This window comes from Kryptolebias marmoratus, linkage group LG2, assembly GCF_001649575.2.
Source record: "Kryptolebias marmoratus isolate JLee-2015 linkage group LG2, ASM164957v2, whole genome shotgun sequence".
Taxonomy (NCBI): domain Eukaryota; kingdom Metazoa; phylum Chordata; class Actinopteri; order Cyprinodontiformes; family Rivulidae; genus Kryptolebias; species Kryptolebias marmoratus.
The window spans coordinates 9,345,925-9,362,876 of NC_051431.1; the positions used below are offsets into that span (position 1 = coordinate 9,345,925).

Genomic DNA, 16,952 nt, shown 5'->3' on the forward strand with positions numbered 1-16,952 from the left:
CACAAAAATGGCAGTTTAGGAACCCCTAACCAGTATTTTTCAATAATGGGGTCCAGGGTGTGATAATCTTGAAATGCCACTCCTGCATTTCTGTATGAACAGCTTAAACACAACCTTTTTAAACAATGACGTCATAGACCCATCCCTAATTTAGACCTCAGGCACGACAGAACAATAATAATGACATACTACATGCTTGTATTTGTGCTGCTGACTCTATTTTCTCACCTACAGTAAAAACCTTCATATACTGTATAACTTCAATTAACAGACAAGGTTGATGAACAATAACTGCTTCCAATAGAGCAGAACAAAACCCTCTGATTATTACACTAAATAGTCTAAGGCTTTTATCACTTTATTGAACTGTCAACAAAACAAGAAAACAAACATTATAGAAAAGAACAGCATTATACATCATGTATAATTTTTTTTAAAATGTAGGAAATGGGACAAGTTTTAAGAGATCAATATTTTTTTAAAAGAATTTAGCCTGAAATGTTTTGAACATTGTGAAGAAAACTATTCCCTCCAACAGTCCCTTGATGGATACTCTCTTTAAGTGTCCATCGTGTCCACGTATTTGGACTGACACAACTCCTAGTCAAACTGCAGCACTTACTGTACTGCAGTTTTGTGTTCTTGTAGTTTATTGTGACACAAAGTAGACTTTCCATTTTGTTGTCAGTCCACATAAAGATTTTGGTTCTGGATTTTGTATTCACCATCCTTGCCTTTTTCTTCTTATGTTTACAGTTTGTGTAATCTTTATATGCATGCTCCACATCTTGTTTCCTGTTTTTGGTATGTTCTCTTGGCAGTGTTACAGCCCCACATAAAGGCTTGGTATAGTTAATACACCATTTTGGATCGTTTTCTGCATTTCCATGTGGAAGAAAACATTTGAAGAAACCATGCCATGTTTACAAGAACAGTTTTAGAAGCAACAAATGAAAAAAAAGTTTTTTAAAAAGTATGTTTCCGTGTGGAGAAGGCCTAAGTTAAACTTTGCAGAACTTGAGTATAAAGGTGTGTGGTAACGACACCTGCACACTAGTAGCACATTTATTCCAGATCTTCCCTATTCTGTTGTTCATGACCTACAGTGTGGTAGGGTCAGGAAAATGTGAGTGTATGTGGTTATTTTTACCTTCAGTCTTTCATTACTAGACAGAGGCATGTGTCAGAGTGGCAGCTGCAGCCTAAACCCCTGGGATTAACAAACTGCTGAGTAAAGTGGGAGCTGGTGTAGTACTGTGACTCAGTGGGAGATATCCCTCTGTCTGTTTACCATTTTTGCTGGTAAATTTCTCTCATGCTTCATGCTTTTTGCTACCGCTGTCTTTCTGTTTCTCTGCAGGCCAAACTGATTGTGCCCAATAGTACAGCTGGGCTGATCATTGGTAAGGGTGGAGCCACAGTGAAAGCAGTGATGGAACAGTCAGGGGCTTGGGTCCAGCTTTCCCAGAAGCCAGAGGGAATCAACCTGCAGGAGCGAGTGGTAACCATCAGCGGAGAACCTGAACAGAACCGTAAGGCTGTGGAAATCATTGTGCAGAAAATCCAGGAGGACCCTCAGAGCAGCAGCTGCCTCAATATCAGCTATTCCAATGTCTCTGGTCCAGTAGCCAACTCCAACCCCACAGGCTCCCCCTATGCTAATACAGCCGAAGTGCTGCCCAATGCAGCTGCAGCGGCTGCCACTGCCTCTAGCCTTCTGGGTCAGGCCGGACTCACAGGAATGGGTGCCTTCCCTGCCGCCATGTCCAGTTTCTCTGGCAATGATCTCCTGGCCATCACCTCAGCCCTGAATACGCTGGCCAGCTATGGCTACAACACCAACACCCTGGGACTGGGTCTCAATCCTGCAGCTGCCTCTGGAGTTCTGGCTGCAGTTGCAGCTAGTGCTAACCCTGCTGCTGCAGCTGCAGCAAACCTGTTGGCCTCCTACGCTAATGATGCGTCCAGCAGTGCCGGCCACCCTGCTACAGGCCTCAGTGGCTTCTCCTTGGGTTCACTAGCAGCTGCTACTGGGGCTTCCAATGGTTACCTAAATGCTTCATCCCCATTGATGGCCTCATCCCTGCTGGCAACAGAGAAGCTGGCAGATGGGGCCAAGGACGTGGTAGAAATCGCAGTGCCCGAAAACCTGGTGGGTGCCATTTTGGGAAAAGGAGGGAAAACACTGGTAGAGTACCAGGAGCTGACAGGAGCCCGTATCCAGATCTCCAAAAAAGGAGAGTTCATTCCTGGTACTCGGAACCGTAAAGTTACCATAACAGGGTCACCAGCTGCTACACAAGCTGCACAGTATTTGATCAGCCAGCGGATCACATACGAGCAGGGGGTGCGTGCCACCAACCCACAAAAGGTGGGCTAAAATAAAAATGAAGAAAAATGAAGAAAAAGATGAAGACAGAAAAAGAACGAAATTGAACGTCATCATAAATAGAAAAAAAAGAAATGTCCAAATATATGTTCAATATTTCAGTATCAAAAGAAAGAATCACAAAGGAGGAGGTGGGGGAGATGGCAAAGATATGTGTGTGTGATATATGAGTGTGTTTTTAGGACTGATGTTTTTAAAGTTTGTGTCAAGTCTTTTTGACGACAGCAATCAGAGGAAGCTGAACTGGTCCACTGCCAAGATGCAGATTCAAGGATGAGGCCGCAGGGTCTCAACCTCCTCCAAAACCTCAGTATTATTAAGATTCTTTTTTTGTTGTTGTGTTTTGATTTTGATGGTTTGAAATCAGTTTGAAACCTCAGCTCCTGGTGAGCTGAATTTGTCAGACAAGGATCAGCTAATAGAGCTGTTCTACAAACCTTACTCTTTGTTTTTAAAGCAAAATGCATTTAAAACAGGAGAGGGTTCATGACAAGCACCTGAGCTCATCTCAGCTAATGGGAAAGCAATCTAAGAATACATTTACGTTGAATTCTAGCTCATACCATAATTAAAGTTTCTAAATTTGGGTATTTTATAATTTCATCCTTAATTTATTGACAGTTTCATTCTAACACACATAGATTTTTTAAACCTGCAAATGCAGGTTGATGTGAATGTAAAACAATATTAGCCTATGTCTATTTTTTATTTACAGCGATCAAAAATTGTGTTGCAGTGACAGAAATGTATAACTCAGACCCAGTCTGAACTTGGTTAGGGTTCAGGGTTTAAATAATCAATGTGAGAGGATAGAGGAGACACACAGGAATGTATAAATATATTTTACACAAACACTCCTCGATAACACTCCCACAAAATGCACAAACACTAAAACACGTTTATAATTTGAGTCAGAGCTACAAACACAAGAAGATCTGTTGTTGTTGAACCCTTTCTGGTGCTATAGGATTAGGTTCATTTAAATCACTCTAATGACTCAACGTTTTACTTGATTAAAGTAGCTGAAGCATCAACCAGACATCGGTAGCCCACCGGATCTGACCCAAACTCTCACCTAATGACAAATGATTGATTTTAGAATTTCATAAAGAAACCTACTTATTATAAATTCATACAAGCTGGATATCAGGTAATAGATGATACCTGACATGGATTTTGCCTTAGACAGACATTTTTAATTCCCAACATTAAGCTAAAAGTATCTAAAAGCAGTGTCTAACTCCTTCAGTTCACAAAAAGAACAAAGCACTATGAAAGCATTTTGGTATGAAAGCTGTATGAACCAATATCTGTGAACAAAGAAACTATTGCCTTTACATTAAGGGTACCAAATAGTCAGGAGACGTACTCTGATAAAAGAGGAATAGAGTGACACTTGAAAAGTAGGTTTGGAGTCTGTGAGCCATCCTTTCCAATTTGCATCAAAAAAAAAGAAAAAAGAGAATTCTGCTGTTTGTTCAGGCAGGATAATCATGTTCCTGAAACAAGTGGAGCATGTAATAAAACATCAAATGTTGTCTTTTATTGCTAATAATTTGTATAACGGTGGCTGCCTAAATGTCTCGAGCACTCAAAGGTTAGCGTGCATCCCCTCTGAGCTGCTATCCATCGTGTTCATCCTGAGTCCCCAGGGTCTCTGAGGACTGCACTGTGACACATTCTTAACACAATGTGAAGAGCGTCGGCCCATTTTATTCTGCACATCTATGTCACATACTGACAGAGGGGATGTTTCTGTTTACTAACTCACTGCACTTAAATTAGTGAACATTTTCCTATTTACCAACTGATTCTCATGTCCCCGTTCTAGATTCTCCAGTCCTCCTCTGTCCACTTCCCTGTACTGATGAGACATTTTCAACTGTCCCCATCAACCCAAGCTCTATGATCAGCTTTGTTTGTGCACAGCTGTGAGGGTTGGTGCTGAGAAGTGTCAAAGAGAATCCCAGACCCTCAAAGTTTTAGGAAAATTAATCCACAGCCTTTTTATTTTCAGAAATTATGTTTTCGTCTAAACATTATTACAACAATGAGCCTTTCCTCCTAGCTAAAATCTCTCCTTTCTCATCCATCTGAATCCAATCTGGCCACCAGTGAAATCATTGTGTAAAAAAAAACCCTTTACTGCCCAAGATCTGAGCTCATAATAAGATACAAGCACAAAACAAGAGGGGAAGGGTGGTGGGGCTATCATTGCAATCGGACTGTTTGACTTCAGAGAGCTCCATATGTTGTTCTCTGCCCCCATTAACTTTTCTCTTTCTCTCAACATTTGATTCCTTGTCTGTCCTCCGTCCTACACTGTGCTCTCCCCCTCTTTCTCCTTCCTCTTGTCGTCTCACGGTGATGTCTTGCCATGGGTGGGAGTTATGCACTACAGGTCATAGGAGTGAAAATGTTTTCCCAGGCTGCAGAGTTCACAAGGCTAAAATGCACAGAAAACACCTGCCTCCAAAACTGTGACCCACCCCACTGAAACCAACCAGCAACATTAGCTCAAAGTGTCAGATTCACTTTCCGAAAAGAACAAGCACGATTTAGACCAGTTTGGTCTTTTAAAAAAATGTCTTGTTGATTTTTTTTAAAAGAAGGCAAATCTTGGTTGGCTAAATCTTAAACTGATGGCTCAGCTCAAACCGTTCAGGCAGAATATATTAGGTGTTAGAGAGCAACGTGTTTGTACGCTAAAGCCGAAAACAATGACATCTTTTATGCATATCCTGTTATCTGAAAATGACTAGAACTCATTTCTGTGGAATACAATATGTCATGTCATATGATCTAAATGTACTTTACTGTAGCTATTCTAGTTTGTAGTCCAAATGCAGTCCAGCGTTGTCGATAAAATGTGAAACTGTGTTCTATTTGTGTGGATGATGAAGAGTGCCAACTAAGCCTGACTAAGATTAGCTTCGCCATTTGTTTGTGCATTATGAAGACTCATCATTGAGCACTGGTGTCCATATTTCTGTCACTGATTATTTAGTTTGACCGTAAGAAAATGTTCAGAATATTGGAAGCAATATAGTAGCATGTTGTCCTGTTTTGTGTTTCCTGTCTGTTGTATGAACCTTTGAAATTACTAAAATTTTGAATGAGTAGGTTTACATGTACTTTTTGTAAGTTATGAAAATGCTGCTATTTGATAAGTAAACTATACAAAATATTTTAGTCTGTTCTATTGATTAGAGGCGTGTTCAGACAGAGCGGAGCATACAGATGGTGTATAGAAGACTATACGGTATTGGTAAGGTAGTAACAGTAATAATAGACTCCATAGTATGACCTGTGCCAAACTAGAACCTCCGCAGCTTCTCAAAATGTAGATGTGCGATCAAATGTTAGATATCAATAACTTGTTTAGAAGTGCTGATCAAGTGCCAATCAAACTTTGTCTTTTAAGTTAAGAAAAGATAATCAAATACATGAGTTAAGAAAACAAAAAAGAACTTTCTGTTCCTTGTTTTTTCTCATAGGTACATAGAGTAAAAGTTAAAAATTGTGATTTTCTGTTGTTTTCCACTTCATGCATCTCTTGTGTGTTTGTTTGACCTGTGGCTTCAGTACTGCTGTTTTCTCCCAAATGTCTCTATAGGCCAGCATGGACATGTTAGCAGCATCCATAACATAGCCATTAACAATCCAAAATGTGTTTGTGGAGTTAGGTGTTATCTTTTTGCACGTCTTCTTGTTGCATGGTATCAAAGTAAAATTATGGAGGAAAAAAAAAAGTGATAAAAATCTGCGACTTGTCTCGCAACATTCAAAAACATAACACTGCATGCAGTCAAGTGTAAAGCTCTTCAGTTTTTTCATGTTTAAAATGTTCTTTATGTTGGGAGTTGGGAGGGAGTTCGTTTTCATGTTGGCCCCCCAAAAAAGACACAAACACACACACATCTGAGATCACGTTTCTCTTCAGTCAAGTTCATTTCTCACCATGGTCAAAGATTTTTACTATTGTAGATCCAGTGAGGAGTTTTAAAAATGTGAAACAAACAAACGTGAAAATGTTCCTCAGTGCATTGGTTTCTTGTGTTTTCAGGATAGCACAGTTCTCTGTTGTAGAACTTATCTCAGAATGTTTTCTGATATTTTTATGTGGCAGATCTAATCTATGAATGTATTCATTTCCTCTTTTTTTAAGTTCTGTTGAATGTTTATTTCTCTTTAATGTAAATTCAGGGCAGGAATGTCAATTATATCTATGTCAATACAATCCTTCAGCTCCAGTCAGGTAGGCCTCACTCGGCCGCAGTCATGAATCAGACATGTCAACACAACTTCCGATTTGCTGTCAACATTTTCTTGTTTGTTTGGTGTTGCATAAATGCACTTTAATGATTGGTGGCTCATACTGGGTGTAAACGAAGCAAAACGTGTTGGCTTCCCACGGTTCATTTCTTTTGTTTTGATTCTGATGTTTGATTTTTTTCCTTCTGTCTCGAAGCTATTGATGGAATGGCCTGGAGTCAGGGATAAAACAGAAACAAAGCAGCTATTTCATTTCTGTAAGGCAGTGGTTCTCAAACTTTTTGTGCCGCATCCCCTTTGGACAAATAACAATATTCAGGCACCCCCTTGACTCAACAAAACTAACACAAAGTGAAAGTGAATCAAGCTTAATTAGAATTGGGAAAAATATAAAATAAAATAAAAACTTTAGATTTACAGAATTATTTTAAATTGTTTTTAATGATTGTGTCATTTTTTGTGACAGTTTGTCTCTACAATGCTATTTGGAGTATTTTTTTTCCCCAAACAAAGAACAAATAAAAGCTGTCCCTTGATAAAAGAATAAAAACTGCTCCATCAGCTTCTGTGTGTGATCACTTTTTCAGAACTGTAATAATAAAGGTTCAATCTGTGCACAGAACCCCAACAAACTGAAAGGAGCTCATTTTTGTCACAGAACCTGTATCAGCCTGCCTATACACTGAATGTACAGCTAAAATCTGTAATATTTCTGACCAAAAATATCAGATGAAAGAAAGCAAACTGACCATTTGTCCCTTTCCCTCCATTTAAGAGATAAAACTCTTCTTTCTCCACACATCAATACTGCTGTCTGTGCAGGCTGAAGAGTGGGTGTGAATTCATTCTCTACACTGCCTGGCGTGCGGTCTGGTGTCATAAAAAAAAGTTTGAGTGGACAGAATATCTAAACAGAATTTCTGCCTGAAATATTTGGGCCCAAAAATTAGGAAAAATAAATAAATTCAAGGCAGTTACTTAATGAGTCCAAGTCAGTTTGAGAACCACAGCTGAAAGTCTGCAGAGGCCATTTGGATAGCTCTCTACAGCTGTGTGAATTTTTAACAGTTTCTTGTTTTTCCACCTGATTGGGACTGAAGGCGGTGTAGTGTGAAGGGTTTGGAACTGAAGGCACTGAAGGGTTGGGACTAAAGACCATTGTGGGACTGAAGGGGGTGTGGGGGCAAAGGTTGAGACTGAAGTCAGTGCAGGGTAAAGTGTTGAGATGAAAGGCTTTATGGGATGAAAGGTTTGTGACCAAACGGGGTGCATGGTGAAGGGTGTGGAACTGAGCAGGGTGCAGGGAGAAGGTTTGGAACTAAAGGCTGTTCATAATGAATAATTTGGGACTAAAGCTGGTGCATGGAGAAGGGTTAGTGGCTGAAAGTGGTGTGGTGTTGAGGGTTTGGGACTAAAAACTGTTCAGAATAAAGGGTCTGTAGCTAAAAGTAGTGGGAGGTAAAAAGTTTGGGGCTGAAGGTGGAATGGATGAGGGGCTTGGGACTGCATGCTGTTTAGAATAAAGGGTTAGGGACTGAGTGTGGTGTGGTGCTGAAAGATGTTCTAAATAAAGGGTTTGTGACCAAAGGTGGTGTGGGTGAGAGGTTTGTGTCTTAAGATGGAGTATGGTGAAGGGTTTAGCACTACAGGAAGTTCAAAGAAAAGGGGTTTAGACTGAAGGTGATGTAAGATGAAGGGTTTGGAAATGAAGGCTGTTCAGAATAAAGGTTTTGGGGCCAAATTTGGTGTGGCATGAAGCATTTGGGAATGAAGGCTGTTTAGAATGAAGGCTTTGGGATTGAAGTCGGTGTGGAATGAAGGGTTTAAGACTGAAGGCTGTTCAGAATGAAGGGCTTAGGACTAAAGATGGTGCGAGTTAAATGGTTTTAGACTAAAGACTGTTCAGAATGAAAAGTTTGGGACTAAAGGTGGTGTGGAGTGAAGAGTTTGGGACTGAAGGCTATTTAGAATAAAGAATTTGGGACTGGAGTCAGAATGGATGGTTTAAGGCAGTGTGGAGTGAAGGGTTTGGGAGTCCAGCTTGTTCACAGTAAAAGGTTTGGGACTGAAGGTGGTGTAGGGTGAGGGATTGAGATCTGAATCAGGTCCTGTTAAAGGCTGGCTTATATCACTGTTTTATTGTTTCTTTACATTACTGCTTCACATCTGAACACCAAACAAAGTGCAGTATCAATAAAAAATGTTCTCCTATTTGTTTGAGTTTTGCTCTTAATTTGTTCTGGACACCCACCCCCACTGAGCCCTTTCATGTGAAGTGTGGGACTGGTTTGAAATGTTCGAAACCTGCTCCGGCTGCTCACTTCTCTCTTTAAACCGATTCTACCTGAGTGTGAATCTCAGTCGACATGTTGCATCACACCGTCTACCCTTTAAACGTGTTCAGGTTTTTCTGCCAACCACATGAGGTCATTTCTGTCTTTGATCCTCAGAACCTCCCATGAACTTCTTCATTGCCAAGAACTCATCTGTATCAGAGATTTAACTGTTAAACTCTGCAGGACTGTTCTCTTGTTTTGTGCTCATCCTGATGACTCTGCAAGGTCGAATGAAAAAAAAAGCTGCACCTTGCAAATATTTTCATGTTCTTTTAGGTTTTCCATTGTTGAAGCTCTGTTCGTTCCATTAAAAGGAAAGAAATGGACTGACAGCTACGATCAAATCTTTTCAACTGAAACAAAGTGATGTTTTGTTGATTGGGCATATGATGGTGATGAAAATGCTTCTGTCTTTCTGTTGTCACAAGTGAGGATAACCTGTGAAAGTCCGCAGTGTAAACTACCTAAAAGGGCTTTCTTAGGGAGCATTTATTTGTCTTTGAACATGTCATTAAACATGTTTAAAAAGGGAAAAAACTACTTGTGCTGTTCTAGAAGAAGTGAGAAAGCTTTTCATGGCAAATATTTGTCAACAGAGTGCCAAATAATTTCACACTGAGCCAAAAGGCAGCGAGCCGTCAGAACTGTAAGATCTCACCCCCCTCACTGAAAACCATCAGCCTATCTGTGCAGCGTCTGAGATCATGTCCCATTGTTGTTATGCTGCCAGTCTGTTTTCTCTGAAGCAGGAGATTTTCTAATGTTGATACTCTGAAGAGGGAATGAGAGAATTTTAACTGTCATTGTTTTTATCTGTTTATTTAAACATTATTCACGAATAGATTTTATCAATAATGACTATTTAATGTAACTGTAGTACTGTGTTTGTAAAAGAAATTCAGTGAGTTGTGTTATATGACTCGTGGACTACCAGTGAAGTCAGCATTTCTGTGTTAATATTTGAATTGTTTTTTAAAGATTATTTTTGCGACGGCAACAAAGAGTCATTATAAATGTTCATTTTAACATCACTTGTCTTCTGTTCTTTTTATTCTGCACGCCATCACTCAGCTCTGCCTCAAAGGTCAGTCGACTGGAACCAACACGTTTCACGGATTACTCTAAGTTCAAGTTATGAACAGACAAAACATTGAAAAGAATACTTTGGCCAAATTGAAGTAAGGATCTGTGGAAAGGTTATAAATAATATCTTACCTGTTGTAGATGGCTCATTGAAAGACGTCAGGTTGAAGAAACAGAGTTTACTTCTGACAGGCCTGATGGGTTAACAGGATTTACACAAAACCTTTCTGTGAAATGGCCGCAAAGACCAGTCCATCATTATGCTGCCTCTGACCGTTCAGAAATCACAGATAAATTCGGCCACGTCCTGCACAAACGTCAGATTTCCAAAATGAAGTGAGCATTGCAGAACCAAAAGAGGCGTGGAGCAGAACTCAGCTGCATCGATGTGGAGCACAACACATTAAATGTGTGACAAATGTCTTTCAAAGCAAGACAAATCACCTCAGTTTAGTGATTCTTTTTGTGGGTAACTAATTTTTAAAAACCAAATGCAACGTTGCTGTGTGTGCATCATCATTGATCTTCCCTCAATAATAAATAATCTGTTGTCATTTAATCCAGCGACAAGTGGTTGCACAGACCATATATCATTACTTCATCACAGTATCGGCTAACCATAGCACTTCCTGGACATCCAGGAGCCACTTCCTGCAGGAATCTCTTAATAATTCTGCCAAAGTGAAACTCATAGTGATGTAAAGCTTTATAATATAGCATTTGCATGAAGCACTATTACTTTTTTTAGATTGAAGCTTTTTTAAGATGACAAGAATCTGCTTTGTTCTTGGTCCTGCACAGACTGGCTGTTAGCTCATCAGTCCTGTCAGAATTAAACTATTTTCCAAACTGAGGCGAGCAAAAAGCTATCTACAACAGGTAAGGTAATATTTATTAAATATTTGTAACCTTTCTACAGAACCACACTTCAAAATGGCTGAATTATCCCTTTAAGATGCCATAAACAACATGTACTTTACACAAAGAAGTCTCAGCTAAGCTTTGCTGGGTTTTTCAGCAATTTTAATCATGCAAGCTGTGTACTGAGACTGGTGCTCAGTTTGATTTCATTCTGAGCACCAGTTTGCAAGTACATCAAAGGTCAAAGTGTCCCGATTTGGAAGCAGATGTAAAGTCGTTAAAACTGAGTTTTCAGAGGCACAGAAGACATTTCTAAACTCTTCATCTCATAATTAATACCAAGTTCAATAAAGTGAACACAGAACATGAACAACTCTGATTTCACACAAGCTGCTATCTGCCTACAACAAAATCTGTTTCAAGACTAATTTACCAGCATCGCCTGGTTATCACCCACTATCGAAGGAGAAAGGGCAAAAATGTTTGTCTTAGCATAAGATGATCTTAGTTTAAAACTCTGGCATGAAACATGGTGGGTGATAGGCATTCCTTCAAAAGATTGTAGGCCTTTAAAGTTAAAGCCATGGGTGGCAGGACCTAAAAGTCTCCCAGCGTCACACCACCCACACCAGTTTACCTTCTTGCCATAATGCAATTTATCTCCGGTAATAAGTCATGGGGTTTGTGGGTGGAGAGACACAGACAAACTCTCACATACCGTACCTTAAAAACAAGATGCAGGACTATTTTTTTTAACGACAGAAAATTCTGAATGTGTCATTTCAACTGATTATTGAGGGCAATCTGCTAAGATAGAAACTCACATTAGGCTATGGTCTTTATTTTAGAGAAAAGAGAAAAGCTGAAAATTTTACAAAGAGAGCCATGTCTTTCTGTCTGTCTATAGACATGTCTTACCCATAACAACCCTTCTAAGGCGTTCCTCCCACTGCTCTTTAAAGTTGCTTTCTCTGAGAAACCTACAAGGGGTAAAAAAGTTAGTTAAACAGCTAACAACCATCTGAACAAGTAGTTAAGGGATTTCTAGTTAAACAAGATCAATCAATTTATTTATTTATCTTTTTATTTATAAAATCAGTTTTATAGACTGCATCCAAGACAACTTCAACTTCTCAAAACTGTTTAAATAGATTTGGTTATTGTTGGAGTTTGAACATGTAAATTCACAACTTCATGTTCATAATTTTAGCGACTTTCATCTTTAGTTAATTATGATGGGAATAAACATCCAAACACAATTGTTTTGCCTTACCTGTGAAAGGTAACCCCAAGGATCTGGATTGGAGTGTACAATGATGTGTACATCTCCAAGTGGCACATAAATGTGGGTTTTTTACCAGAACTTCTAATAAAATACCTCTTTCTGGTCTTGGAACTTTATATAACAATGCCGCTCCCAATATGTTGGCGACGCTCACAACACAGATAATCACACGTTGTGATGTGCTTGGAAGTTCCTTTCCATTCAAGTGTGCAACAAATACTGGATGCAATGTTGGGATGATTATTGTGCGTCTCTGATTGATGCAGATGGAGACGTGCTGCATCGAGAGCATGCCTGCATGTCATAATATGGAGATGGAGGAACTAACGGAGACAGTGTTCCAACAGCTGTGACATTTCCAACTGGATCAACTCAACAAACTGTGTTTGGAATCTAAAATCCCATGTAAAAATGTTACAAGATGATCGTTAATCAGAATAATAACTGAATCAGTTGACATATTCAATGATAAAGAGAATGACATATCATCTTCAAAACATGATGAAATCAGTGGAACAAACAAATGAAAAAACAGAACCCATTGACAGCAAAGAAAAGAGTCAACCCAGTGCAAAGCAGCCAGGCAGTGGCTAAAGAATTGATTTTAGCAAAGAAATACGACTTCAGCACAACAGTCAAATTTTGCAGAATATAATTAGGAGGCTTAGTGAGAAAATGAACAGTATGTCTCTAAAACTAACCTCATTCACTCAAAACAATATGCCAGCTTCACCAAACAGGCTTCCAGATGTGACAACCAGGAGAGAGTTTAAAATGTGGTTAGATCAGAGGAAAAGGAGAGAAAGACTCTCATACACAAGACAGGGAAAAGGCCTGGGTGAGGAGGAAATCATTAGGTCAATCAGCCCTGGTCTAAGCATTTGTGACATCTTAGACCTACAAAACACCTGCAGCTACCAGTTAGTCTGCATAAAACGGCAAAGCTGCTCAGAGAAGAAATGGCAGAAACCAGGAAAGGTATGACCACACCTCATCCATCCACCAAATAAGTAGAAGTGCTAGAATAAAATGTGACGGCTGCCAGGAGCAGGAAGTACATTCCTATCTAAAAGTGTTGGAACAGTAAGGCCTTTTCCTTTTATTTTGCTATTGACTGAAACAAATTGGGTTTGACATCAAAAGATGAATATGAGACAAGAGAGTAACATTTCAGCTTTTTTTTCAGGTGTTTACATCAGCATCCAAAACACAACTTAAAAGAAAGGCTTATTTGTAAGAGAACACCAAAGTTTTAGGTAAGCAAACGTACTGAAACAGATGGATGTCAGGTGCAAGGGAAATTAACCCAGTACACAGACTCGTATTTGCAAAACAAATTTTTTTTAAAAGAAACAAACAAATGGCTGACGTGGCAGCAAAGACTAAAAAACAAAAACTCACAAATAATGGCAGAACCAAGAACACAGGAAAAAACGAGGAAACCAAACTGAACATGGCAGCAACAATGAACCAGTGGATATGAGAAGAAAATGACCATGTTTGAAAGGCAGAGGGTGATTGGTAAGTGGACACAGGTGATGGATGAAAAAGATTTGACTGCAGTTTCCTGTGCTATCGCTGTAATGGGACAGTCTTGTTACTTGGCCATATTCTGAACTGGAACAGGAGTGTTAATGCCACTGAGGAAGGGGATCAAGTCTGCAGAAACATGAGAACAATCAAGTGAGTGCAGGTGATTATAAAATTCCACAACAGTTTTATTATTGTCCAATGGGTCTGATGTTTCTCCTGCATCAGTTTCAAGTCAAGGTATCAACTGAAATGTATTTGTCACAGCTGATGAGTCAGCAATTTACATGTTATCCTTTTGTTCATAAAGTTTGGATCTTATATTGAGTAAAAGTTCAGTGGTGTGCTCTGATGTAATAAGATCATATTTGGCTAGCAAAGACATTTGTTCATTCATTCATATATATATATATATATATATATATATATATATATATATATATATATATATATATATATATATATATATATATATATGAGTTTGTAGTAATAAAGAATCTAGAAATACAATGTGCTCAGATAACCTGGCTAGTTTCTCTCTTCTAGATTTTCTCTGATGGGCCCTATAAGAAATAATCTCCCCCCTTATAAAAGTCTTAATTGCTTCCTATAACATGGAGACTGTGGCCACTGGAGTGTTAATAACTTGGTAACTAAAAATTGCATGATTTAGAGTTAAAGTTGACAAAGTCATTATCTAGGAATAGATGTGTCAAAACGCTATGGTTTTCTTGGATTAGCAAATTTCTGGAAACAAGCATTCATGAAGGATGAAGCATGGTCCAAAAGAATCAGATTTACAGTCTGAAATTGACAAAAGCAGTCTGCTATAAAGAAATAAACAATGCAAGTGCATGTATGGTGAATACAGAAAAAAAAAATATTGTTTCTTATCTAGTATTTAAAATGTGCCAGAGGTCCACAACATTTAACTTTTTCATAAAAGCTTTAGTCACTTTGGCTGATTTTGACTGAAGAGCAGAAGTAGAGGAGGGGCCATCTAAAAAGGGTCCACCCAGCAGTTATCCCCTCCTTTCCCCTCTCATAAACAGTCAAATCTGGCAGCATTGAGAAAATGTCTAAACAGTCATTGTCCCAATTATGAGTAATTATAGTCACAAGAGTCCCATTTATATCATAATTATGACTTGGGACAATTATAAACTGTCCAGCAGAATCAGAAATTATTTTAACATAAACAAACAGATGTCTGTCTTTATTGATTTAGTGGAAAAGAATGAAATATACACTTGTCAAACTCAACTCCTCTTCTGTCTGGTGTAGTCTAAATCCCTCTTGTTCGTAAATTACATGATGATGCAGAACTTTACTGCATTTGATTGGATTGTTTAGGCCCTTACAATTTAAACTAGCAAACCTTATATCCCCACCCACAGTAAGTGGTGAGCTATTCAGTTGAGTCATAAACAGAAAAGTTTCAACATGTTGTAAAATAAAGAAAAAAAGTGGAAAGGTGGGGTAATTTCAGTTATATCATCACAATAAACACAAAACGTTCATAGATCTAGAAATATGGAATAGATGCCACCCAATTCCTCTTGGAACCAAATCAACAAAAGACCCCCACAATTCAGAACAGAACACCGCCCTTCTTCTCTCCTAGCAGAAGTGTCAAACCTGTGATCACTGCATCAAAGCAAAACTAAAACCTGTAGTTGTCCATATTTTGAACATAATACAAAAGAACTTGAGGAAATTTTAAGATAAAAAAGTAAAATACTTATTTAAAAAAAAGAAAAAGTAAATATAATTCAGTACCTCTGTGTTTTAAGTAAAATACTGATATCATAACTAGCTAAGCAAGTACTGCACTTAGGATTTTAACCAGAGTGAAACTCAGCACACAGCTGATGTTACATGCTTGAAGTGTAGTCCTCAGCCACACAGACAAATACAAGGAGCTCCAACATGTCCCAAAGTTAGGCTGTCTCCAGATCTAAATTTTTCTTAAGTTTCTTGTGGACAAACTCTAAAGCTAGGTCTGGCCTTTGGCCATGCCACATACTGGAGGTTGAATTTAACATTAGAACAGCCGTGAAGCTCCTTCACCGAGATAAAAGCCACCCTCCATCTGGCCACTGTCAGGCTAAAGTCATGAAAATGAAAATTTACTTACGTTTTTTGTATTAGAAGCTACTCAAGTAAGAGTAAAAATTACATCATTCAGTTTTTAGGGGTTTTTTCCTTCATGGTACTGAGATACTACAGTGAATCAAGGTGGTGACAGATGACCTATGAGCTGAAATTATCACCAAACATGAGTCGATGATTGCAGAGTCAATAAAGAAGGAAGTGACAACTACTTTAAAACCACTTAAAGAAAAGGTCACTTGGCAAAGTAGAACCATTTCTGTTCTTAAGAGCATGGCTAATGAGCACAGTGACCATAAAACTAGCATGCAAGCTATGACAAAGCCATCTTCAGCGGTAGACACTTTGAGCAAGGAATATAAAGACTTAGAGGCTTACTTTAGGCAAAATAATTGACCCGTGGGCCTGCTGGAGGGCTCAGAAGGTCCACGATGGCCAAATTTCTGAAGAACTTGAGGTGAAACACAGCCTGCACAAGGCTTGTTGTATGCCTCGGTGGAAAGTAGCAAATTACCTGAAAATAGAATCCATAGGTTATATTTATTAGAATAAATGATAAATAAACTAGAAGCACTGAAAGAGCACAAACCTCCGAGTGCCACAGTGTCGTTAAAAAAAAAAAAATAGTTAGACCCAGATCATGATCACTGCAAACTTTTAATCCATTGTTTTTGTGACAACCCTAATACACTCCTGATCAAAATCTTAAGACCAGTCAAAAAACTGCAAGAATTTGCATTTTGCACTATTGGATCTTAAGAAGGTTCTAAGTAGAGCTTCACAATGTTAAAATAAAAAAATCAATGCAAGAGACAAGAACTTTTGAGCAGGGAATTTTCTGCAAACTGCATTTACACTCAAACATGATTTTTTCAGCTGATCAAAAGTTTAAGACCATAGTCTCTAAAAGCCAAAAGCTGTGCAAAAATCTGGATTCCATGTCATTTTCTGTCAAGTCTTTACACTGTCAAGACCTCCTGATGGCAAAAGCAAAAAAGCTTACTGACTTTGAACGTGGTAAGATTGTTGAGCTGCATAAGCAAGGCCTCTCACAACGTGCCATCGCTGCTGAGGTTGGACG

The 16,952-nt window shown here is 38.8% G+C and overlaps 2 protein-coding genes across 6 annotated transcripts in view; one reads left to right on the forward strand and one right to left on the reverse strand.

Moving 5' to 3' along the window:
- nova1 (NOVA alternative splicing regulator 1) overlaps window positions 1-6,276 on the forward strand; it is a 57,462-nt gene extending 51,186 nt beyond the window's left edge. For both annotated transcript variants that reach the window (XM_017428346.2, XM_017428347.2), the window contains exon 4: window positions 1,361-6,276. In XM_017428346.2, coding sequence (XP_017283835.1) covers window positions 1,361-2,380 — 1,020 coding nt within the window. In that variant the 3' untranslated portion in view covers window positions 2,381-6,276. The remainder of the gene's footprint in view (window positions 1-1,360) is intronic.
- LOC108248434 (synaptotagmin-like protein 2) overlaps window positions 1-16,952 on the reverse strand; it is a 281,347-nt gene that overhangs the window by 166,046 nt on the left and 98,349 nt on the right. The window lies entirely within an intron of this gene.